The sequence below is a fragment of the Canis lupus genome, chromosome 5, assembly GCF_011100685.1.
Source record: "Canis lupus familiaris isolate Mischka breed German Shepherd chromosome 5, alternate assembly UU_Cfam_GSD_1.0, whole genome shotgun sequence".
Lineage (NCBI taxonomy): Eukaryota > Metazoa > Chordata > Mammalia > Carnivora > Canidae > Canis > Canis lupus.
Genome location: NC_049226.1, coordinates 15,402,583 through 15,428,915, shown reverse-complemented (window position 1 = coordinate 15,428,915; position 26,333 = coordinate 15,402,583). Strand labels below are relative to the sequence as shown.

At 42.4% G+C, this 26,333-nt stretch overlaps 2 protein-coding genes across 3 annotated transcripts; one reads left to right on the top strand and one right to left on the bottom strand.

Moving 5' to 3' along the window:
• Positions 1–6,981: 6,981 nt before the first annotated feature.
• Positions 6,982–10,918, bottom strand: CD3D (CD3d molecule). Its single transcript, XM_038535510.1, has 5 exons — positions 10,658–10,918; positions 8,416–8,634; positions 7,692–7,823; positions 7,366–7,409; positions 6,982–7,130 (listed from the first exon to the last, which is right to left on the bottom strand). Exons 1-5 carry the CDS (start codon positions 10,710–10,712, stop codon positions 7,065–7,067), a joined length of 516 nt encoding a protein of 171 aa, XP_038391438.1. The 5' UTR covers positions 10,713–10,918; the 3' UTR covers positions 6,982–7,064.
• Positions 10,919–12,448: 1,530 nt separating this feature from the next.
• CD3G (CD3g molecule) lies at positions 12,449–25,249 on the top strand. Of its 2 annotated transcripts, none has more exons than XM_038535999.1 (7): positions 12,449–12,586; positions 20,134–20,157; positions 20,645–20,872; positions 21,654–21,785; positions 22,592–22,635; positions 23,033–23,112; positions 23,786–25,249. In XM_038535999.1, the coding sequence occupies exons 1-6, from the start codon at positions 12,532–12,534 to the stop codon at positions 23,096–23,098; spliced, it is 549 nt and encodes a 182-aa protein (XP_038391927.1). In that variant the 5' UTR covers positions 12,449–12,531; the 3' UTR covers positions 23,099–23,112; positions 23,786–25,249. The 2 variants fall into 2 exon arrangements, with proteins under 2 accessions (XP_038391927.1, XP_038391926.1); XM_038535998.1 differs by having other exon boundaries at positions 23,033–23,116.
• The last annotated feature ends 1,084 nt before the right edge of the window (positions 25,250–26,333 follow it).

The following is a 26,333-nucleotide window of genomic DNA, read 5'->3' as shown; positions in this document are numbered from 1 at the left end:
GTTGCTGTGCCTCTTTTCTGGGAGGCCCTCAGAGGCTGGTTCCTCACATCCTCCCACCTTTGACTCAATGCCCCCCTAGGATCCCAAATGCAAGTCCTACTTGTTTTCACCACTGGTGGGGGTGTTAGCTCCTGGTACCTTTGGAGAGGCCATTAGGGAAGAAATAAAAAAGAGAGGGAGAAAGAAAGGAAAAAAATAGTCCTTTAACTTATCTTTAAAAAAAAAAGATTTTATTTATTTATTCATGAGAAACACACAGAGAGAGGCAGAGACAGAGGCAGAGGGAGAAGCAAGCACCCTGCAGGGAGCCCAATGCAGGACTTGATCCCAGGACTGGGGGATCGATCATGCCCTGAGCTGAAAGCAGACGCTCAGCCCTGAGCCACCCAGGTATCCCTAACTAACTTATCTTAGGGGATCCCTGGGTGGCTCAGTGGTTTAGCGCCTGCCTTTGGCTCAGGGCGTGATCCTGGGGTCCCGGGATCGAGTCCCGTGTTGTGCTCCTGGCATGGAGCCTGCTTCTCCCTCCTCCTGTGTCTCTGCCTCTCTCTCTCTCTCTCTCTATGTCTATCATAAAAAATTAATAAATAAATATATATATTTTTTAAAAACTAACTTATCTTAAAGATGACAGAGAGTGACTGATGGGTCCCCAATGGAGCTGTCAGTTCAGAAAACAGAGGGACAGAAGCAGAAACCTTCAAGGACAGGTGAGGGTGGTGGATGGGGAGCTTGGGGGTTGAGGTGGGGGGGTCTGATTTCCACAAGCTGCCCGGGAGAAGAATCCAGGGCTGAGCCCCTGCCCTGCCGTGGGGAAGGAGGTGCTCTGGAGCAGGTACCCCTCCCTCTACCCTGCAAGCCAGCAGCCTGCAGCCAGAAGGCAGCTGTGGTTTGACACGCCCGGATGTGGTCTGTGGGGCCCGGTTGGAGGGCCTCACCCCCACCCAGCACCCTGTGCTCCACTGCTAGCTCAGAGTGAAGGCCAGAACTATGAGAAGCTCCAGGGACCCCCTTCTCCCTCTGTGTACCCAGAAACCTCCCCGCTGACCACAGGGCTATTTATGCATGTGGCCACAACGAAGGGCCATTTGTGGTTAGCAATGTGCCACATGCCTTTCACACTCAGTCTCGGGCTCGTGGCCACAGATTTGTTGGTCCCTGTTGAAGGATGCCTGTTGCCCTCTGTGCACTCAGCACCATAGGCTCATAAGGAGACTGTGATGTTAACCATCATTAGCTGCTGATCAGCAGTCTGGGCCTCTTGTCCCAGGTGTTTCAGGAAGGGGAGGGATGGCTCAGGGTGAGAAAAGCAGTAACAGCTACTGTCTAGTGAGCAATGACTAGGTTCTAGAAATCACCCTTAGCACTCTCCATGTGTTGCTCCTAAAATCTTTATAACAGCTCAGCAAAGTTGACAAAATAGATGTTGTTGTCCTCATTCTACAGATGAGGCTACAGAGACTCAGAGAGGTTGTTATTTGTCCAAGTTGCACAGCTAGTGAGGGACGGAACAGGAATGAGCAGCCAAGACTGTCCAACTCCAATGCTCTGAACAGCTCTGTGGGATTGACAGTGATCAAAAAGAATGCTCGCCGTTTTCCTGGCTTGAAAGCTCTGGGAAAAAAAAGAAAAAAGAAAGAAAAGAAAAGAAAGCTCTGTGTTTAATCACTTAGGCACTCCTTCGGTCAAGGGCTTTTCTCATCACTCATGGGGCAGACCAGCTGTGTGCTAAGGGCTAAGGGGAGACAAAAAAAAAATAGTTTTTGCCTTCAAGGAGTTTGCAATTATAGAAGAGTGGCCAAGAGTGCAGAAGTTTGAACAACAACAGGAAAATGAATGTAATTTAGCCCCCATGGGTGCTGTAGACAGTGCCCCAAGGAGGAACTCCACTCACCGAAGACAAAACAGGTAACCTAAATAAGCAGTAAGCTATTAAATAAATTGAACTGATAGTTTAAAACCTTTCTACAAAGAAAATTTGAGACCAAGAAGACTCCACAAGTGAAATCTACTGAATATTTAAGGAAGAAATAATAATGATTCTATATAAATTCCTCCAAAAAATTGAAGAGGGAATACTTTCAGAAGTTCATTCTATGGAGACCAAACTCATGGTAACGGTTGATTTTATGTGTCAACTTGGCTGAGCCACAGTGTCCAGATATTTGGTCAAACACATCTGGATGTTGTCGTGAATGTATTTTTTAAGTTGAGATTAACATTTAAATCAGCAGAGTTTGAGTGAAGTAGGTTATCCTCCAGCATCTGGGTGGGTGATTAGCCCCATCTAATCAATTGAAGGCCTTACAGAAAAAAAAAAAAAAAAAAACAGCATGAGGTCCTCTGAGGAAGAGGGAACTCTCTATCTCTAGACTGTCTTTGGACTCAAGTTGCAACATCAGTTCTTCCCTGGGTCTCCAACCTGCCGGTTCACCCTGATGATTTTGGACTTGCCAACCTTCACAATTGTATGAACCAATTCCTTAAAATAAATCTCTCTCTTTCTCTCTCTGCTCTCTTTTCCCTTTCCTATATAACATCCTGTTGGTTCTGTTTCTCTGGAGAACCCTAATGACAAATCCTGATATCAAAACCAGGCAAAACATTACAAGAAAAAAAAACTGAAGACCAATATCCCTTAGGAAGAGAGGCAAAATTTCTTCACTAAATAAATTTAATCTAATAATATATAAAAAGGAAAAAAAGAATAGGGCTACCCAGTTGCCTCAGTCATTGGAGCCTGTGACTCTTGATCTTGGGGTCGTGAGTTCAAGTCCCACGTTGAGGATAGAGTTTACTTAAATATATATAAATATATATATAATATGCTTATAAAATATATTTTTATAAATTATATATAATAAATATATATAACATATATTTATATGTTTATATATAAACATTTACATGTTCATATATGTTAATATATGTTTTATATATGTTATAAAGAATAATATATAATGACCAAGTATAGTTTATTTCAGGAATGCAGGATTGATGTAATAGATCATGCCACCAATGTAATTTATTATATTAACAGATTAAAGAAGTAAAACCGGATAATCATCTCAACAGATACAGAAAAAGCATTTGACAATATTCAACAACTGTTTTTACTAAAAATTCCCAGCAAACTAGAAAGAGAAGGAAACATCCTCAACCTCTTAAAGAACATGTAAAAAAAAACGTATGGCCAATATCATACCTAATGATGAAAGACCACATTTCCCCTAAGATCACAAATACGGCAAGAATGTCCTCCCTTCCCTTCAATTCAACATTGTACTGGAGGTTCTAGCCACTGTGATGAGCAAAGGAACAGAAGTAAAATATATCCAGATTGGAAATGGAAAAGTTAAATGATCTTTATTCACAAGCAACCTGATCACCTATGTAGAAATTCTGACGGACTACATATAAAAAAAAAAAAAGTACCAGAATTAATATGTGAATTAATATGTGAAGTTTTCAGGGTACAAGATCAATATACAAAAAAACAACTGTTTTTCTAGATACTATCAATGAACAACAATTGGAAATTGAAAGTTTAAAAACACCATATAAAAGAGCATCAAAAAATATAAAATGCTTAAGGGATAAATCTGACAAAAGATGTATTCATGGATTGGAAGAGTCGATATCATTAAGATGTCAATTCTTTGCAAGTTGACCTTTAAATTCTACACGATCCTGATCAAAATCCCAGCAGGCATTTTGTAGTAACTGAGAAGCTAATTCACATGGGACTACAAAAAATCTAGACGGGCATTTGGGTGGCTCAGTTGGTCAAGCGTCTGCCTTCAGCTCAGGTCATTATCCTGGGGTCCTGGGATCAAGTCCTACATCAGGCTTCCTGCTCCATGGGGAGTCTACTTATCCCTCTCCCCTTGCTCTTCTCCCTTCTTGTGTTTTCTCTGGTTCTCTCTCTCTCAAATAAGTAAATAAAAACTTTAAAAATAATAATAATAAAATAAATAAGTAAAATAAAACAAAGAACTTAGAATAGCCTGACTACTTTCTTTAAAAGTTGCATCTTGGGATCCCTGGGTGGCGCAGCGGTTTGGCGCCTGCCTTTGGCCCAGGGCGCGATCCTGGAGACCCGGGATCGAATCCCACATCGGGCTCCTGGTGCGTGGAGCCTGCTTCTCCCTCTGCCTGTGTCTCTGCCTCTCTCTCTTTCTCTCTGTGTGACTATCATAAATAAATAAAAATTAAAAAAAAAAAAGTTGCATCTTAGCCATTCCACTCCTGAGTATCCAACAGAAATAACAGTAAATGTCCACACAACAGCTTATATGTGAATGTTCATGGAAGCTTTATTTGTAATAGCCAAAACCAGGAAATAACCCAAAAAACTATTAACAGGTGGATGGATAAACAGCCTGTGGTATGTCTATACAATGGAATACTATTTACTGGCAAATAAAAAGGAATAAAATATTGATAGATGCACCAAGATTTTGATGAATCTCAAAATAATTATGCTCAAGTGTAAGAAGCCAGCCCAAAAGGGGGTACATATTATATTATTACACTTATGTAAGCATCTAGAAAAACAAAAACTAACCTATAATGACAGAAAGCAGCTCAGTGGTTGCCTGGAGGGTGGGGGAATACGGAGAGGATGGAGGGAGGGATAGGATGCAAAGGAACACAAGGAAACTGTTCAAGGTATTGGATATGTTCATTACCTTAATTGTGGTGATGTTTCACAAGGGTATACATATGACAAAATATCACATTTTACACTTTAAGTATACGTAGTTTATTCACGTCAGTTTACCTGAATAAAGCTGTTTATTTTTAATATATGTGCTGCTGAGGTGAACACAAAGCTATTTATTTTTCAAAAGATTTATTTATTGGGGCACTTGGGTGGCACAGTTGGTTAAGTGTCTCCTTCCAGCTCAGATCATGATCTCCAGTTCTGGGGATCGAGCCCCATGTCAGGCTCCCAGCTTAGCAGGGAGTCTGCTTCTCCCTCTTCCTCTCCCTCTTCCTCCCCCTACTCATTCTCTCTCTCTCTCTCTCTCTCTCTCTCTCTCTCTCTCGAGTAGTCTTTTTAAAAATAAAATATTTGTTTGTTTGTTTATTTATTTGAGAGAAAAGTGTGAGTAGGGGGGAAGGGCAGAGGGAGAGGGAGAGAAGGAATCTCAAGCTGATTCCCCACTGAGTGTGGAGCCCAACTCAGGGCTCAATCTCATGACTCTGAGATCATGACCTTAGCCAAAATCGAGAGTCACATGCTCAACCATTTGAACCACTCAGGGGCCCCAGTAAAGCTGTTTGTTAAAACCACACAAAAAAAAAAAAAAAAAAAAAGAGAGAGAACCAACGGGACACATGTTTCCAGAAGGGCTCAGGTGGAGGGCAGTTTTCTCAACCTTGGCGTCGCAATAAAATCACTTTAAGCCATTCTGAAAGCCCTGGTGCCTTAGTCCCAAGATAATCAGAATCTCTGAAGATTCCAAAGTATATGCCATGTTGAGAACTGGTGAGAGGTATAAGGAGATAGAAGAGCATACAAGGAATACAAGGTGAAGGGAAGAGTGCAAGGTGTGGGAAGGATACAAGCACTGGTGCAGTAGAAGCCAAGGGAAAGTTGTCCAAGGTGGAGTGATCCAATGTGAAAGTAGGAGGCAGGCCTCAGAGAACAGAAGTAGGAATGTAAAAGGTAGGAATGAGCCGTAACCATGAATGAAGCATGTATAAATTGGAAGTTCATTCTGTTTCTAACAAAATTAGCATCTGTGGGCAGGAATATAGTGGGCAGAATCATACAGATCTCTGGTTGTGCGGTGTTAATTCTTTCTCTTTTGGGGAACCCTGGTCCTGAAGTTCTTTCAATTACCATAACTCAGAGAACAAAAAGATGGGTTGCCCCTGTGGAAGATGGGAATAAGCATAAAGGACCCAAAAGAATCAGTGGCCTCAGTTCTTCCTCTAAACCAGAGACTCTCTGAATTGGGGCTGCTTCAGAATCCCCTGGAGGCTACATGCCTAGAGTGGAGCCCAAGTGTCTATATTTTTAAGAAATCCTTCAGAGTCCCAAGGTTTCAGAACCACCACTAACCCAGTAGCTGAAGATGACATCTATTGAAAATATCCCAAGGCCCTGTTCACTCTCAAGTTCCAGGCTTCCAAGTGGCTGAAGAGTTTCTGATGTTAGGGGCGCCTGGGTGGCTCAGTGGTTAAGCATCTGCCTTCAGCTCAGGGCGTGATCCCAGGGTCCTGGGATCAAGTCTCACATCGGGCTCCCCGCAAGGAACCTGCTTCTTCCTCTGCCTATGTCTCTGCTTCTCTCTGTGTGTCTCACACGAATAAATAAATAAAATCTTTTTTTAAAAAAAGTTTCTGATATTAGTTTATTATGCAGAAGGCAGGGGCAGGACAGGGACAGATTCTGAGAAAAAGAAGATGAATGGTACCTTCTATACCGCAGTAAAGGGTACTGAATGGACCTACATTAAAACCTCCTCACAGCTAGTGGCTACCTCTCCATGGGGTCATAAAGCCAAGGCCAGCCCTTTAGCAGAAGTGGGACTTTGTCACACATACTCTCCAAGTCTTGATGAGAAGTGATCTCTTGGGCTCTTGATGTTTCCACCTCCTCTGCTCATGATGTCACGGAAACCTCTGTGTGGCTAGGTATCTAAACATAGCAGCCTGCCCTCGGCTGTGGTGAGGAAGTCAAAGCCCTCAAGGGGTTGTAATAGGGAGCTGGGGGCAACAAGTAGCAACAAGTGTGGTAGAAGAGATCCTGCACCCAGGAAGCCCCCTGGGTCAGGAACACCAGGTCCCTGCACCAGGGAGCCCACTGGTCCAGAATAGAGTGGGAGACTGCCCATCACACTGTCCATCTGGGGCAAAGGACTGGAACCAATGAAGGAAGGACACAGGTGGGCAGGGAAGGCAAGGGCTCAGCCAAGTCAGGACAACTCCCATGCCTTGCCCAAGAGTCTTGAAAAATCCAGGCACCTGCCAAGTGAAATAAGACTTCTTTATTGAATGAGCAAGGAAAGAAAGTACAGTCGATAGCTGATACTGCTATAAGGTTCTCAGGTTCACTTCTTCCGAGGCCAGTTTTCACCAAGATGACTATACTGAGCATCATTCCGATCTCGAAGGGGCTAGGAGGTAAGAAGAGGAACAGTGAAGCAGGATCAGGATTCTCCTAGTGAAGACCCCAGTCAGCCCCAGAGATGAGAGTTCATACCAAATTTCCCAGTGCCCCCCACCCCCCGGGATGAATTCCTCACCAGGACTCTTCATCCATACACATAACATCTAGCATCAGCCTCTTCATCCCCTCCTATTCTCCTCCCATTCTCCTCCCATTCATGTATCTTTCCCCTCAGGGCTCACCTGATAGAGCTGGTCATTTTCCAACAGAATTTGAGTGTCAGCAGCTAGAAGAAACAGGGAGAAAGAGTCATCAAGGGCCTAGGAGGATGGGACAGTGAGACTCCATGAGTACTGCAGGAGGACTACAGCTGGTCATACCCTCAGAAGTCTGCATGAGCAATATAGGCACAAGTCTTCCAACAACCAGTTTTAGGAGTTCTTAGGAGACTGCAAGAGTGACTCAGATGAGACACAACCCATTGCCAGCCCCATTCTTAGCAGGTGCACGCTCACACCCACAACACGCATGTACATACACACATGCACACTCTGTCCTTTCCACTTACACTTAGAGGACCTTCCAGTCTCGTGTCCAGCAAAGCAATAGACTCCCAAAGCAAGGAGCAGAGTGGCGATTATGTCAGCGATGACAATGCCAGCCAGGGTAGCTGAGTTCAGCTCCACACAGTTCTGACACACTGTGGGGGAATGAGGGTAAGAGGAGAGCTAGAGAGCCTTCAAGACCAGGGAACCATCCCTGCCCCCTAGGGCAGCCCCAGAACCTCACACTAAGACTCAGACTTTAGTAAGACCCCTGGATAAAGGCCTGCTGATGCCTTTGCTACATCCACCTCTGCCCTTAATCCCAAGGAATCCCTGAGAAGAGCCAAGAAGTACTTTCAGCTTTGTAGGAATGTAAACAAGGCAGTAAGGCCAAACAACTCTCTTTTTTTATATATATAATAAATTTATTTTTTATTGGTGTTCAATTTGCCAACTTACAGAATAACACCCAGTGCTCATCCTGTCAAGTGCCCCCCTCAGTGCCCCTCACCCATTCACTCCCCCCCCCCCAAACAACTCTCTTAACCAAGATTCTACTGCTTGAGTCACAAGGCCCCTACTGTTTTTTTCTGCTAGTTAAGTTCCAAAGTCTGGCTCACACCATTACAAGAGTAACTTCACTTTGTTTAGAGAACAGATTGGTCCACCATAGTGCCCTCTGGCTCTAAGGTTCTCATATCCAGAGGTCCCATCCATTTCAGTTCAAAGAGTCCAAAAGGCACATACTTCGATAATATACTTGCATATAAGGTGCTTTGTCGGATTGTTCTTCTGTCGCATTGCACCGATATATTCCTCGTGGGTCCAGGATGCGTTTCCCCAAGTCCAGAGTTCTACTGTGTGGGAGTTGTATTCCCATAGTTCCCTCTATCCTTAGGACACTGGTATTGCAACTCAGGAACACTCTGTCCTCAAGTTCCTCCACAGATACCTTGAAGGGGCTCACTAAGGAGAAAACAAACAAACCAACAAACAACAAAAACAAAAAACAATGATTGCAGCCAGCTGTTTGGTCTGTAGCAGATGCCTGATTCTGCTGAAGTTTATATTTTAAAAGGACCTCTTTCTAAGTCTAGGACAATTTATGGTTTCCAGTGAGAGAGAAAGAAGTCCCAAGAAAAAGGCTTTGGGGGGCTCCCCATGAACTACAAGAACCAGGAAGGATGCAAGAATTCAGTCCAAGCAGAGCACAAACCCTGACAGACATGGAGCAAAAGAGGAAACCATGGAAGCTGGTTGATCCAAGAACCTTCCTGGAAATGCGTTCAGACCACTGATTAGAAGTAGAAGGAAAGCGTAGACTATTGAAGCACCAAAGAGACATGGAAAGACAGAAGAATGTTCCTCGGCTGGAAATGTCCACATTTGTTCTCCAGCAAAACTTTTTTTTCTAAGATTTTATTTATCTATTTGAGATAGAGAGAATGCACGAGCAGGGGAGGAGAGGCAGAGGGAGAGGAAAAGCAGACTCCCCACTGAGCAAGGAGCCCCACACGGGGCTCCATCCCAGGACTCTGAGATCATGACCTGAGCCAAAGGAAGACATTTAACTGACTAGCCACCCAGGCGCCCACCAACAAAACTTTTAACTCTGTTTCCCAGCCATCTACAACCCTTCCACTTTAATTTCTCATCCTCTTCTCTCCCTTTTTGCCCCTGCCCCAACAGCTACCAAGAAAATGGGACTCTCACTACTAAAGTCTTTCCTGGGACCAGTGATGGTTAGGATAGGAGAGAAGCTGGTATGAATTACCAGCCCAGTGTTCCAGAAGGAGGCCCAGGGCAAAATCCATGTAATGATTTTTAGTTATTCTACCCTTGCTTAGGGGGAAGGGAACAGAAAAAAAATTATCAAATTCATTCTTGGGGCTCCACACAAGTGAAGTTTTGTTGGGAATTTAAGGACTGGAGGTATGCACAGTGCCTCTCTAGATCCACTGAATTACTTTGAGAGTATGTCCAGAGTCCACAGAGGCACAAGGATCTGTATCTCCAATCCCAGTGAAAAGTGCAATCCAGATTTTTCCTGACTCCATATTCAGTTACCAATTTGAATACAAGAGCATCCTCTGGAAAATCCCCAAGAGAGTTATTTCTCATGCCTCTCCAGCAGACCAAGATTATATGGGCATATATCAGAGAGATACATGTACATCAGATGCTTCACATCCTACAGTCATGCCTTCCATGCGGATTTGCTTCCAATGGAAATCCTAGATATCCCAAAGCATTTGTCCCAGTTTGCCTGAGACTGAGGGGGTTTCTGGGATAAGATCACTTTTAAAACCAAGCAAACCAGGGCACCTGGGGTGTTCAGTGGCTGAGCATCTGCCTTTCGCTCAGGGCATGATCCCGGGGTCCTCGGATCAAGTCCCACATCGGGTTCCCCATGGGGAACCTTTTCCCTCTGCCTATGTCTCTGCCTCTCTCTGTCTCTCATGAATAGATGGATAAAGTCTTAAAAAAAAAAAAAAAACAGGCAAACCAAGATGTGTTGATCATCCTACCACCTCAGATATTCCCTCCTTCCTTCTCAATTTAAAGTTAACTTTCTCCTAAAGCATGCCCCTGAATACTGGGACATAGCTACAGGTGGCGACAAATGATGGCCAAATGACTAAGAGTCCTAGATCCCAGAGGCTTTCTGCTCTAGAAGGAATAGTGCTCCCTTACCAGCCCTAGGCTCAGGCCCCTGCAGACTGCACATTTCCTGCAGATCTCTGGCCCAAGGCCTTTAGAGAGACATTGAAAGCCAACATGCACGCCTAGCCGGATTCAGTCAAAGCCAAGAACCTGTTTCCCAAATTCAAACCGTGTGCTACATCCCAACCCTGCCCTCCCTGACAACTCTGCCAGGTGAAGTGTAGCTAGCATTGAGAAGGATTTTCAAGTGGAGCTCACTCCAGGTGCTAATGTCCCTCTCGGGGTTTCTTCTCTGAGATGCCCCCACCACCTAGAGAAGCCTTACCTCGGGAGAGGAGGACAGCCAGGATCAGGCCAGCCAGAAACCTGCAGTGTTCCATTTTCCAGGAGAATTCCTTCAGTAGGTAGACCCAGGTCACAGAACCACCAACCAGGGTAAGAGTGCCCTCCCCCAACTGACTCACGGGTACCCGGAAAAAGTAAAGGGGTGGAGGAAGAACTAAAAGACGGCTGTGTCTCTGCTATCTGCCGTTGATCATGGGAGACTGTCAGAGTAGGGGTAGACTGGGGGTGGGGTAGGAAGGAAACAGGTGCAGATTGTTCTTTCTCCAAGCAGGGAGCTTGGGGGGGGTGAGGTGGAAGGGAGAGCAGAGTGTGGAAAAGTTTGCCTAGACCTCTAGGAAGTGAAAGAAGATTTAGAATGTTCTTTCCTGAGTCACTGATGAAAAACAGTAATTTCAGAGTTGCTGTCAACAGTGTAACTACATTTACTCACTACCTGAAAACTGCCAGCTCTCAAAACTCTGGAAAGAAACTGTGAGCCCCATCCCATAATCCATACCAACAAGGTTCCTCCCATTTCTGGTCTTTCTTGGGACCCTGCCCTAGTTCCTCCTTAGGCAGCCTGGAACACCAGACTGACTAGCTTCTTACCAGTGGGAGGTTGGGCTTTGGAGCCCCCCAGCCCAGACAGGTATTTGAATACCAACTCCTATATTGCCTACCCACCTGGCCTGAGCCAGTCAGAATTTTTCAGAGGCTAATTCCTTCAGTATCCCAATAAGGATTCAGACAAAAAGTTTTCATGGTACGTAACACATCGTATTCGTTCAGTAAGAGATCATTATTAATAACAACATGATTGGGGCACCTGGGTGGCTCAGTGGTTGAGCATCTGCCTTTAGCTCAAGGCATGATCCTGAGGTCCTGGGATTGAGTCCCGCATCAGGTTCCCTGCAGGGAGCCTGCTTCTCCCTCTGCCTATGTCTCTGCCTCTGTGTGTGTGTGTCTCATGAATAAATAAATAAAGTCTTAAAAAAAAAAAAAGCCAATATGATTGACTCACAGGCATAATTGAGTCTCCCCAGTAGACAATTGGACTATACCCTCCTGTGGCCTAGGAGGATCCAAACTCTCTACGGGGCCAGAGTTGAACTGTAATTTACCTGAGGGCAGAGATAGCATATGTCTTGCTCCCTTCTGTATCTCCAACACCTAGCTTGTGCCTGGCACATAACAAGAGGTCTGTAGATTTTTGTTGACTCACTGACTTACAGCTGAGGGAGAAAGGAGCCTAAGATTCTGGAAACTCGGCTCAGGCTCTAGCCCTTGGAAATGTATGGCCTGTCTCATCGCAATTGTCCTATCTATTCTTGTCCAGGAAGGTACTTTCTTGATGATCTTGTCTCAAAAGACTGATGAAAAATTCCTGAACAAGGGCCTAGACTGTGATGGTTTTCTGTTCAGAGCTCCAGCCCTGAGCACATGAGTGTTCTCATTTAAATTCATTAGTACTAGCAAGAAGCAATAACTGGCTGAAATCCTAGCAACAAGTGGTGGCAGAGATGTTTACCCCTCTCTTGAAGAAAGAAGCCCAGGCCATCTCCTACCCACAACCCAAGGGGTGTCTCTGTGCAAGTCATCTCTGAGATGGGGATCCAGCACTCTCTCCTTTTCTTTCCCAACACTTCCCATTCTCTACTCCTTAACAGAAAGTGAGATACATTTGCACCTGCAACCCTGCTGAGGCCCTTCTCTGCCCACATTTGAAGTAGAGGGTGGTGGCTCTGGATTTGTGCCTTCTCTCAGGGGCCCCAGCCTAAATGATGCTGGGCGGAGCCAGAGTGTCTGCTCGGCAGGCTGGCTGGCTGCTGGGGGTTGCTTAGTGCTTCTGTGTCAGGGAGAAAGGCAGAGGCTGACATGGAGCTGGGGAAGCATCTGGCTGGCCTCATTTTGGCTGTCACTCTTCTTCAAGGTAAGGAGTTCTGGCAGTCTGAAGAAAGGCTCAAGGAAGAGATCATCACCAGGGGTGAAAGAATATTGGGGCCTCTAACCTCAAACCTACCTCAGCTGTCACGCTAGAATTCTGAGAATGAAGGGCAAAAATGAAGCCTCTTACTGTTCTCTGCTAGAGAGAAGCAGTGTCCCATGGGAGAGATGGAGTCCTTGTCTCTTAAGAAATGAAAACAGGGGCACCTGGGTGACTCAGCTGTTTGGGCATCTGCCTTCAGCTCAGGTCATGGTCCCGGGGTCCTGGGATTGAGCCCCACATCGGGCTCCCTGCTCTGTGGGGAGCCTGCTTCTCCCTCTCCCTCTGTTGCTCCCCCTGCTTGTGCTCTCTCTCTCTTTCTCTCTCTCTCTCTCTCTCAAATAAATAAAAATCTTTAAAAATAAAATAAAATTTAAAAAAAGAAATGAAAGCAAAGGACTTTACTGGCTGGAGAGAGGACCCGGATACAGCCATCTTAGGTTGATTGTAGCCCAAAAGAGCACAGGCCAGAAACCGGAAAAGAAAAAGTATGTATTCCTTAACTCAGAGCTTGAGTTAAAGGCAGACCTATAAGATATTCACTCACTCATTTGGTCAGTTGGTTAACTGGTTACGAAATATGAGTGAGATCCTTTTACATGATAGGCTGTAAGGATATAAAGGTGAATAAAAGCCTCCTGCCCTAGTGAGCTTATAGTCTAACTGGAGGGATAAGCTTCAGTGTCACCAGATTGAGTGCAAGGTGCAGTATGGGGTATCTGTATGAATATTCTGTTGGAAATAAATGGTAGGAAGTGGATGAGCTGGGTCGATGCCTGGAATCTGGGCTAGAGATGATTCTCCACACACTGGGGGAAGCTAAAACCACAAAAGCTGTTGCAATCATACAAGTACTATGTGAGATGTGAGGAAGAGGGGCTGAGAATGGGAATGAGAGGATATTTACCTTTAAAGGATAGTTTGAGAAAAACATCTCAAAAAAGAGATAAAAGGATGATCAAAAAGCTGAAATAATTGGATGAGTGCAATAGAGAGAGAAGCCAACAGAGAGAGAAAAAAAAAAGAAACCAAAGAAGTAGAGAGCTTCCAAAAGGAAAGAATCACCACTAATGAAATATTGTAGAGAGGTCCCGTTGATAGAAAGATATATTTAGAAGTTTTAATCTGTGGGATTTGGCAAAATAAAGGCCATGGATGATTTATAACACTCTCATTGGGGGTAGTGTGAGTGGAAACTGGATGGATATGGTTTCACTCATACAGGGAATATAAGAAATAGTGAAAGGGATTATAAGGGAAAGGAGGGGAACTGAGTGGGAAAAATTAGGAATACAACCATGAGAGACTCCCAACTCTGGGAAATGAACAAAGAGCTGTGGAAGGGGAGGTGGGCAGGGGCTTAGGGTAACTGGGTGACAGGCACTGAGGCGGGCACTTGATGGAATAAGCACTGGGTGTTACACTATATGTTGGCAAATCAAACTTGAATAAAAACAAATGAAAAAATGAAGTAATAAAAAAAAAGCAACTGAATGGAATTGTGTAGAAGGTGAAGGGTGAGTGATAATGTGCACCAAGTATAGACTATTCTTCAAAGATTTTGGATGAGAAGAGAAAAGAGTTTAAGTGGTAAATAAAAAAAGAAATAGGATCTAAGACAAAATACTTTTGAGTGTAAGAGAAATTTGAGCACATTTTCAGGCTAAAGGAAAACAGAGAGTAGAGCAAGTTCCCTCAGTTGATGTTGAAAGGATGGAGTCAAGACTGGGCTCAAGGATACAGAGGAGAAGGCAACCTTACCTTCTGATATGAGGAGAAAGGACGTGCAGATGGCTTTGGCCATGGGTAGGTGTGTAGATGGGAAAGAAGCTGGAGAAGATCATTACAGCATCTATGTTCTCAACAAACCAAGTAGCAGATGATACCACTTGCAGAAACTGAGCTGGGTGACTGCTGGTTGGGAGACTTGAAGAGGATAGTGAGAATTTAGAATGATTTCTAAATGGAAATGGAAGAAGAGCCAGCTAAAGGCCACACAGGTTGAAGGGCAGGGGTGAAAGCCTGTGTGAGGCAGCTAGATATAGCAGAAAGGGTACTGGGCTGAGCAACAGAAACCTGAGCTCTGGGTTCAGTTCAGCCACGAATGAGCTGTGTGAACTTGGATGATGCCTCCTTCCTGTGGGCTCTGTTGTCTTACTAGTCAACCTAGGAACTTTGGCTGCATGATCTCTCAATTCCTAAAAAGGAGTAAGACTCAGAGAAGCAAATTAAAGGATGTTAACAATCAGTTGGACCCTCTCTCCTATAGAATCTGAGTTAGAACAAAGGGCCTCTTCATCCCTCCCATGGTGATCAAGTGTTCAGGGAGGACCACTAGTGAAAAATCTGCCTAACTCTCTGCCCTGCTTTTTTTTTTTTAATTAATTAATTCATTCATTCATTCATGCCCTCATTCAACAAATATAAGGCTCCTACCATGTTCCAAACACCGTGCTAGGTACTATTAATAATTGGTTCAGTCCTGCAAGAAGTTCTGAAACAGTTGTCTCCTTTCAACTGTTTCCATTATACTTTTTTTTCCCCATCGTAATTTGATTCATGCTTCATCAGTCCCCATCACACATTCTACCCCTAGACACACTACCTCTCTGTCCTTTTCCAATCTGTCTTTGCTCAGCTATTCTTTTTCCCCAGAATGCCTTTCTCTGTCTGGTAAATTCCTAATCATTCTTTGAGGCCCAACTAAATATCACCTTCTCTGTTAAGTTTTCCCTGTCCCTCACTCTTGGGCAAAATCAATAGCTTCTAGCCCCTTTCATATGGATTCACATAAGTACTAAAACTAATTGATAAGTTCTATTATATTAGTTACATATGTGTTCATTTTTCCTATTTTGTTGTAAACTCTTTGGAAGCAGAAAGTTCTTTGTATCACCACTCATGTCTTTCATATTGTTTAATCATGTCAGGTACATAATAGTGCTTGGTGTTTTGATTCAATCCAATTGAACTGAATTCCATTGCTAGTTCTCTGCAGTATATCTATCATGCAATTCTACTACTCTGAATTTTGAGACAGTTTTGAGAGCTATTGAATAGCTACCTCCTCTAGGATGTCCAGGGTTTCTACGAAAAATGGATCACCAAGGCTGAGGATTTTTTTTTTAAGATTTTATTTATTTATTCATAAACACACAGAGAGAGAGGCAAAGACACAGGCAGAGGGAGAAGTAGGCTCCATGCAGGGAGCCTGACATGGGACTCGATCCCAGGTCCCCAGGATCACGCCCTGGGCTGAAGGCAGGCACCAAACTGTTGAGCCACCCAGGCTGCCCCAGGGCTGAGGATTTTAGAAGAAATCTAAAAATTCTTTAGTTAGTGTAAACCAACTTCTTGCCAGGATTTTAGCTGCTAAAAAAGCAAAGCATTCCAGACTGTACAGGAAATACCTTTATGTATATTCCAGTATAGTTCTGACTCTGACCATCCAAAGTTAACATCAGACCCCACAGGTTAAGGGCACTGTCCCCAACAAGACTGACCTCACTTTAAATGCCAGGCACAAGTTTAGGGGTTCCTTTTTTTATAATAATAAATTTATTTTTTATTGTTCAATTTGCCAACATGCAGAATAACACCCAGTGCTCATCCCGTCAAGTGCCCCCCTCAGTGCCCGGCACCCATTCACCCCCACCCCCCACCCTCCTCCCCTTCCACCACCCCTAGTTCGTTTCCCAGAGTTAGGAGTCTTTATGTTCTGTCTCCCTTTCTGATATTTCCTACCCATTTCTTCTCCCTTCCCTTCTATTCCCTTTTACTATTATTTATATTCCCCAAATGAATGAGAACATATAATGTTTGTCTTTCTCCGATTGACCTATTTCACTCAACATAATACCCTCCAGTTCCATCCACGTTGAAGCAAATGGTGGGTATCTGTCATTTCTAATGGCTGAGGAATATTCCATTGTACACATAAACCACATCTTCTTTATCCATTCATCTTTCGATGGACACTGAGGCTCCTTCCACAGTTTGGCTATTGTGGCCATTGCTGCTAGAAACATCGGGGTGCAGGTGTCCTGGCGTTTCATTGCATCTGTATCTTTGGGGTAAATCCCCAACAGTGCAATTGCTGGGTTGTAGGGCAGGTCTATTTTTAACTCTTTGAAGAACCTCCACACAGTTTTCCAGAGGGGCTGCACCGTTCACATTCCCACCAACAGTGTAAGAGGGTTCCCTTTTCTCCGCATCCTCTCCAACATTTGTGGTTTCTTGCCTTGTTAATTTTCCCCATTCTCACTGGTGTGAGGTGGCATCTCATTGTGGTTTTGATTTGTATTTCCCTGATGGCAGGTGATGCAGAGCATTTTCTCATGTGCGTGTTGGCCATGTCTATGTGTTCCTCGGTGAGATTTCTGTTGATGTCTCTTGCCCATTTCATGATTGGATTGTTTGTTTCTTTGGTGTTGAGTTTAATAAGTTCTTTAGAGATCTTGGAAACTAGCCCTTTATCTGATACGTCATTTGCAAATATCTTCTCCCATTCTGTAGGTTGTCTTTTAGTTTTGTTGACTGTATCCTTTGCTGTGCAAAAGCTTCTTATTTTGATGAAGTCCCAAGAGGTCATTTTTGCTTTTGTTTCTTTTGCCTTCGTGGATGTATCTTGCAAGAAACTACTGTGGCCAAGTTCAAAAAGGGTGTTGCCTGTGTTCTCCTCTAGGATTTTGATGGAATCTTGTCTCACATTTAGATCTTTCATCCATGAGTTTATCTTTGTGTATGGTGAAAGAGAGTGGTCTAGTTTCATTCTTCTGCATGTGGATGTCTAATTTTCCCAGCATCATTTATTGAAGAGACTGTCTTTCTTCCAGTGGATAGTCTTTCCTCCTTTATCGAATATTAGTTGACCCTAAAGTTGAGGGTCTACTTCTGGGTTCTCTATTCTGTTCCATTGATCTATGTGTCTGTTTTTGTGCCAGTACCACACTGTCTTGATGACCACAGCTTTGTAGTACAACCTGAAATCTGGCATTGTGATGCCCCCAGCTATGGTTTTCTTTTTTAAAATTCCCCTGGCTATTCGGGGTCTTTTCTGATTCCACACAAATCTTAAAATAATTTGTTCTAACTCTCTGAAGAAAGTCCATGGTATTTTGATAGGGATTGCATTAAACGTGTAAATTGCCCTGGGTAACATTGACATTTTCACAATATTAATTCTGCCAATCCATGATCATGGGATATTTTTCCATCTCTTTGTGTCTTCCTCAATTTCTTTCAGAAGTGTTCTATAGTTTTTAGGGAATAGATCCTTTACCTCTTTGGTTAGGTTTATTCCTAGGTATCTTATGCTTTTGGGTGCAATTGTAAATGGGATGGACTCCGTAATTTCTCTTTCTTCAGTCTCATTGTTAGTGTATAGAAATGCCACTGACTTCTGGGCATTGATTTTGTATCCTGCCACACTGCCAAATTGCTGTATGAGTTCTAGCAATCTTGGGGTGGAGGCTTTTGGGTTTTCTGTGTAGAGTATCATGTCATCGGTGAAGAGGGAGAGTTTGACTTCTTTGCCAATTTGAATGCTTTAATGCCTTTTTGTTGTCTGATTGCTGAGGCTAGGACTTCCAGTACTATGTTGAATAGCAGTGGTGAGAGTGGACATCCCTGTCTTGTTCCTGATCTTAGGGGAAAGGCTCCCAGTGCTTCCCCATTGAGAATTATATTTGCTGTGGGCTTTTCATAGATGGCTTTTAAGATGTTGAGGAATGTTCCCTCTATCCCTACACCCTGAAGAGTTTTGATCAGGAATGGATGCTGTATTTTGTCAAATGCTTTCTCTGCATCTAATGAGAGGATGATATGGTTCTTGGTTTTTCTCTTGCTGATATGATGAACCACATTGATTGTTTTACAAGTGTTGAACCAGCCTTGTGTCCTGGGAAATAATCCTACTTGGTCATAGTGAATAATTTTCTTAATGTACTGTTGGATCCTATTAGCTAGTATCTTGTTGAGAATCTTTGCATCCATGTTCATCAGGGATATTGATCTATAATTCTCCTTTTTGGTTGGGTCTTTGTCTGGTTTTGGAATTAAGGTGATGCTGGCCTCATAGAACGAATTTGGAAGTACTCCATCTCTTTCTATCTTTCCAAACAGCTTTAGTAGAATAGGTATGATTTCTTCTTTAAACGTTTGATAGAATTCCCCTGGGAAGCCATCTGGCCCTGGACTTTTGTGTCTTGGGAGGTTTTTGATGACTGCTTCAATTTCCTCCCTGGTCATTGGCCTGTTCAGGTTTTCTATTTCTTAAGTTTAGGGGTTCCTATACCACCTACACTTCCGACAAATTGGGTACAAATCTGGAGGGTTCCCACATTTGATAATTTGTTAGAACAATTCATAAAACTCAGGAAAGCACCATATTTACTATTAAAGTTTAATTATAGAAAATAAAATCAGGATTTTCCAAATGAAGAGACACATAAGTAAGGTCTGAGAGGGCCTTGAACACAGAGCTTCTGTGCTCTCTGCCTGTGGAATCAGAATACATCACCTTCCTAGTACATTGATGCATTCACCAATGAGGAAACTCCACTGAGTTGTTTTTTTTTTTTTTTCTTGACTTTTTTTTTTTTAAGAGTAAAAGAGAGCTGGGGATAGGGGGAGAAGAAAAGGGAGAGACTCTCAAGCAGACTCTGTGCAGAGCACAAAGCCCAACACAGGGCTTGATCTCACTACCCAGCATGATTTGAGCTGAAACCAAGAGTCAGACATTCAACCAACTGAGCCACCCAGCCCCTCCACTGAGTTTTTATTGGGGTTTCATGACATAAGTATAATGTTCGAATCATTGGCCATATGACTGAACTCAATCTCCAGCTCTCTTCCTCTCTCAGGGTTCAAATTCCCAGATTACATGGGTCTTGACCAACTCCATCCTGAGTCATTTCTTTAGCATAAACTCATGCATGGTCCATAAGCCCACCAAGGGACACATGGTTGGCTCTGTCGGTTGAGCATCAGACTCTTGATATTAGCTCAGATCATGATATCAGGGTCGTGGGATAGATCCCTGAGCAGAGCTCCTCACTCAGCAGGGAGTCTGCTTCTCTCTCTCTCTCTCTCTCCTTCTCCCTCTGCCCCTCCTCCTGCTTATGCACTGTCTCCCACTCCCTCTCCCTAAAATAAATAAATAAATCTAAAAAAAAAGAAAAAAAAGAAAAGAAAAGAAAAGAAAAAGAAGAAATGCACCAAGACTAACAAAGACACTCCTAACACTCATTAAATTCCAAGGGTTTAGAAGTTCCCTCCCAGGAATCCATGACAAAGATCAGACAAATTCTTTATTATACAACACCCTGAATTCAATTTGGTGATTTAGGCTGCAACCCAAAAGAAGTAAGTATAGATAATTTCCACTTTCCTAGATTAGGATATCTATCTTGGCCTCAAATGACCAAGGTAATGATACCTCAGGGCATCTGGACAACTCTATGCCCAGCTAATTCTCTTTTCTGTCTTTACAGGTGCTACAGCCCAGAAGGAACAAGGTAGGATGAGTGGCTTCTTTCTATCCTCAAACTTTGAAGAAAGTCATGGAAATATGGTTCCTACAATAGTAGTCCTATAGGGACTGAGTGATAGAAGGGATGGAATGATGAGTCATAAGTAGCAAACCTCTCATTGGCAACCAAGTGAGTGGCCAGTCATGTACTTTCTGGTCAGCTTTCCTGCAGCTAAGCAAATAATTCTCAAGTTCTTGAAGCAGAACCAGAACTCCAGCAGCTAGGCACTATTCAAAGTGGGATCCATGAACCAACACCACTGGCATCAGCTGGGATCATGTTAGAAATGCCCCATTTCAGCTCCTTCCCAGAACTACTAAATAGAATCTGAAATTCTAACTAGATCCTCCATATGATCCTTGTGCCTATTAAAGTTTGAGAAGCACTGCTACAATAGTCTTGTCCTGATATCTTGGGACAGTGAAAATTGCAGAAGAAAGACATTTAACAGGCAATGGCTTTTCCGTTTCAGGATTTCCCATGATAAAAGTAGATGGTAATCGAGAAGATGGTTCAGTACTTCTGATTTGTGACTCACAAAGCAAAGATATCAAATGGTTTGAAGACGGGAAGGAAAGAACTTTACCAAAGAAAGATAAAAAGACGTTGGATCTGGGAAGTAGTATGAAGGACCCTCAAGGGATATATCAGTGTCAAGTAGCAAAGAACATTTCAAAGCCACTCCAAGTATATTACAGAAGTATGTAACCCCCTTTGGTCTGCTTGTTGTACAATTAAGCAGTTCTTTCTGTTCTGGTAGGCTTCCTATCCCTGGTGAGTGTGGGAATAGACACTAAACAGTTCTCATTCTCTTTATTTTTTTAAGATTTTATTTATTTATTCTGAGAGACTCAGAGAGAGAGAGGCAGAGACACAGGCAGAGGGAGAAGCAGGCTCCATGCAGGAAGCCTGAAGCAGGACTCAATCCCAGGACTCCAGGATCACACCCTGGGCCGAAGGCAGGCACTAAATCGCTGAGCCACCCAAGGATCCCCCAGTTCTCATTTTCTTAATCACAGCTTACCTCTTTTTGAATATAACAAGACAGTTCCCCCATCTTCTTGGAAAAGCATAACCTGTCCTGTAAAGCCTGGTTTAATTTTGGATAGGCTGTCATGGATCAGAGCAGTCAGCTATTTATATAAGCTGAGTTGGGGTAGCTCGGGGAGATGGAGGAGATGACAAGGTGAGCAGCAATAATATGTAGAAGGCGGCTGACCACAGAGAAGGGGATCTGATCTTCCTCCTATTTCATATGGTCAATGGTCAGACTACATGGGCTTCCCCAGGACAGCTGGGAGATGCAGGGATATCAAGAAGTATTGTGTTCTTAGTCCAAGGATCTTCCCCTACCATACCTTGCACAGAGAGAGGAGTCTGCTATCCTAAATAGAAGCATCAGCACTTGTAGGGAAAAGAAAAAGATTCAGAAGAACCACTTTCACACCCTGAAGGAGACTTGTCCCTCTCTTTCCCCATAGTGTGTCAGAACTGCATTGAGCTGAATGCAGGCACTATAATCGGCTTTGTCTTCGCTGAAATCATCAGCATTTTCTTCCTTGCTGTTGGGGTTTACTTCATTGCTGGACAGGATGGAGTTCGCCAGTCAAGAGGTAAAAGAATGCTCTTCAATAAGAGATGGGACTACCTGGGATCCCCAGTTTCTTTCCTACCAAAATTGACCTAATAGAAGAGATGAGGTTGCTCATCTCTTCTATTGCTAACGAGCAATACGACAGTGATATTTTGACAGCATATTATACAATCCACCTCCCTCTGATTTTCCTCTGATTCCTCTGATTTTTTTAAAGATTTTATTTATTTATTTATTCATAGATACACAGAGAGAGAGAGGCAGAGACACAGACAGAGGGAGAAGCAGGCTCCATGCAGGGAGCCCGGTGTGGGACTGGATCCCAGGTCTCCAGGATCACACCCCAGGCTGCAGGCGGCGCCAAACCGCTGCGCCACCGGGTCTGCCCTCCTCTGATTTAAAAAAAAAAAAAACTCTTTGTTGAACTAAAAACTACATAGAGAAATGTGCATGGATGACAAGCGTACGGCTAAACAAGCAAACATACCCATGAATCCAACACCCAGCTTAAGAAAAACAGTATTACCAATACCCTAGAAGTCCCCCTTGTGGTCAGTTCCAGCCTCTCCACTTATCCCCCAAAGTGAGTACTAGCCTGACTTCTAACAACATTAATTTTTCCTGTTTTCATTCCTTATGTCAATGGACTCATACAGAAGCACTCGTGTGTGTGCTTCTTTTAGTCAAAAACATGCTTGTGAGATCTTTCCACATTGTTGTATGTAAATGTATTTCACTAATTCTTATTGCTATGCAGTGCTCCATTGTGTGACTATAACCCAATTTATTAGCCATTCTACCTCACATATTCCATTTTTTGTGCAGCCTCAGACAAGCAGACTCTGTTGTCCAATGACCAGCTTTACCAGGTAAGGCATGGGGGAATGAAAGAGACATTACTACAATTAATAGTAAAATTTGGGGATGGGGGACATGTCATTTGGAGGCTACTATACAGGTAAGGAACTACTTAGGGCATACCAGATGATTACATAGTCACACTTTGGGCAGAATGGATGAAATGAAGAGAAGGATTGAGAGAGACTGAGGTCAGGATCCAGCGAGAAAAAGTGGAAGAACACACTGAGAGGGACACACAAAGAAACTGTATACAGAGCCTCCATCCCCCTTGTCCTCTTTCCACCCCGAGGACAGTGAAACACCCACTCCAAAGCCTTGCACATGGAAAACATTCAATAACTATGCATCAAGTTAATTCATAGAGGACAAGGGAAAATGAGTTTATGACTGTGCTGTCCTGATTAGCCCCTCAGGGATCGAGAAAATGACCAATATGGCCACCTTCAAGGAAAGCGACTGAGGAAAAATTGAACTCAGGACTCAAAGTAGGTGTGTCCTTCTATACCAATTCTAAGAAATTACCTTTCCTGGGGTTGCCTGGGTGGCTCAGTTGGTTAAACATCTAATTCTTGACTTCAGCTCAGGTCATGATCTCAGGGTCATGATCTCAGGGTCATGATCTCAGGGTCATGAGATCGAGCCCTGCGTTGGGCTCTGTGCTCAGCTTGGAACATGCTTAAGATTCTCTCCCTCTCCCTCTGCCCACCCCCCACCCTGCACACCTCTGCTTTCTCTCTCTCTTTCTTAAAAATCAGCCTTTCTTTTACTTGCCCTCCCAACTGCTGCCAAGTCTATCTCCATATTCCAAGCCACCATAAGCTTAGGGAAGGGTGGGTAACTTATGGTTCTTTGGGGTGAGGGGACTGTCCTGTGCATTGTACAGTTTTTAGCAGCATCCCTGTCCTCTATCCACCAGATGCTAGTAATACCCTCAGCTGTGACAATCAAAAATATTTCCAGATATTTCAAATGTCTCCTCCGGGGCAAGATCACCATTGGTTCAGAAACACTGACCTATATTAACCTTTCAATCAAACAATTAGTCAGAAATTCTGATTCAATCAACCAGAAAAAGTTTCTATCAGGAAAACTGGATCAGAGCATTATTTGGTTTTCTGAACCAATCCAATTTTTCTTTTTTTTCTCCCTTCTGGATAGTTCTCGGAAACATGGCAGTACGTTTTGGAGCACTCCTAGCGAGAGATTCTCAGCCCTAAATGTAGAATCAAGTTTTCCAAAGGTGACAAATGGAGAAGAAAGCCCATCAGAGCAAATTTGGATTTTTCTCAAAATAAAATAAACAAAAAGTAAAAATATGTATGGTGTTGCAGGAGCGCCACCTATTGGAAGGTAATTTTCTGTAAAAAAAAAATTGAAAAGGTCAATAACCCCTCTATTTGAATATTATTTTTTAAAGTTCTAACTTTTATTTACTTTTTGTATAGGTCATAATTTACACGGTTTAAATATGCAATAAAAGGCCTCCCTTCACCTCCATCCCCAACCATTCAGCTGCGGTCTCCAGAGACAAACAATATACCTAGTTTCTTTATAAGATATATAAGGTATTATAAATCAGAGGTATTCTAGGCATATATAAGCAAACTCTTAGGTACACCTTATTCTTCCTTTCCCTATTTTTCACACAAATAGTATCATAACATACATCTTGCACTTTTCACCTAATAAAATATTAAGATTATTTCATACCAGTAAGTAAAGGAGCACCTTTTTTTTTTTTTTAACCCAGCCACATTGTGGACTTGCCATGATTTATTTAATCAGTCCTCTATTGATGGACAAAATATTGCTGCCAATATTTTTCTCCTACAATGCTGCAATGACATTATATAAATGTCATTTTAAAAATAATTGTATTGAGGTATAATTTACATGCTATAAAATTCACCATTTTAAGCAATTTCCACTATTCTTAGTAAGTCTTATAAAATGTACCCAGTTGTACAATCACCATAACCCAGTTTTAGAACATTGCCATCACCCTCTTAAGAGTACATTCCCTGTTCCTACCCTCAGCCCCAGGCAACCACTAATCTCTTTTCTGTCTTATCAGGTTTGCCTTTTTTGCCTGTTTCATATAAATGGAATTATACAATATGCTGTAGTTATGCAATGTGCTGGACATTCTTCTTATGCTAATCTTTATGTGGATCCATGTCTTCATTTCTCTGGGATTGACACCTGGGAGTGAAGAATTGTTGGGTTGTATGGTAAATTTATGTTTGACTTTTTAAGAAACTCCCTGTAACATTTTATATTCCCGGTAGTAATGGTTGAGAGTTTCTGTTTCTCCACATTCTCACCAATATTTGTTACTATATTTTTTTTAGTACAGCCATTCTCCGAGGCATAAAATGGCATCTTATGCTACCTTTATCTAAAAAAAAAATTTTAAAGATAATTATTGTACTTTAATTTGTATTCCCCTAATAACTAATGTTGTTGAACACCTTTTCCTGTCCTTATAAGCCATTATTATATCTTTAGTGAAATATCTATTTAAATCTTTTTTTTAATTTGGGTTGTCTTACTGTTGAATTGAAAAAGTTCTTCTATATTTTGAATACAAGTCCTTTATTACATATATGATTTACAAATGCATTACCAGTCTGTGGCTTTTCTTTTCATTCTTTTCATGGTGACTTTTGAAGCACAAAAATTTTTAATTTCTACGAAGTCCATTTTATCCATATTTTTCTTTTATGGATTGTGCTTTTGGTATCATATCTAAGAAATCTTTGGCAAACCCAAGGTCATGACGATTTCTCCAATGTCTCCTTTTTATAGTTTTTAAACTTCCATAGTTTTAGTTCTGACAAACGTCATTTAGAATATACTTAGGACTATTCAAAACAAATATAAATAAATGATACTTGGGAGCCATAATGTATTTGCACTTTTAATTTTATTAAATATTGCCAAATTGCACTTCATGGAGGTTGGACTAGTGTTTACTCCCAATAACAATAATTGAGAGTGCCTTTTACTCCATACTTTTTGAACTTTGCCGATTTCATAAGTTAAAAATGACATCTCAGTATAGTTTTAATTTACATTTTCCTTATCAAAAATGGAAGTGAGGACACCTGGGTGGCCCAGTGGTTGAGCATCTGCCTTTGGCTCAAGGTGTGATCCCAGGCCCCAGGGATCGAGTCCCGCATCAGGCTCCCTGTGAGGAACCTGCTTCTCCCTCTGCCTATGTCTCTGCCTCTCTCTGTGTGTCTCTCACGAATAAATAAAATATTTTAAAAAATAAAAATAATAATGGAAGTGAATCATGTATTTTTCCTTCTCAGGATATATAGGCTCATATCCCTTTATCTTATTGACTTGCAACAGCACTTTGCATATGTGGGAAACTAGATTTTTTGTTTGTGATATTAGTTGCAGATATTTTTCCAATTTTGGTATTTGTTCTTTGACTTCATGATGGTTGGTTTTCTGTCCATATTTTACTTATCTGAGTATAGCAGAATCTGTATCTGCATGCAGTAGAATTCATTGATCTTTTATGGCTTGTAGGTTGTTTCCTATTTAGAAAGGTCTTCTCCATTTTAAGATTATTCTTTTTAAAAAGTTTTCCTATGAATTCCTGACACTTTATGGTTTCATTTTATACATTTAAATGAATGATTCATCTTGAATTAATTCTCATGTAAAGGCCTAACACATTGACTAACTTTAA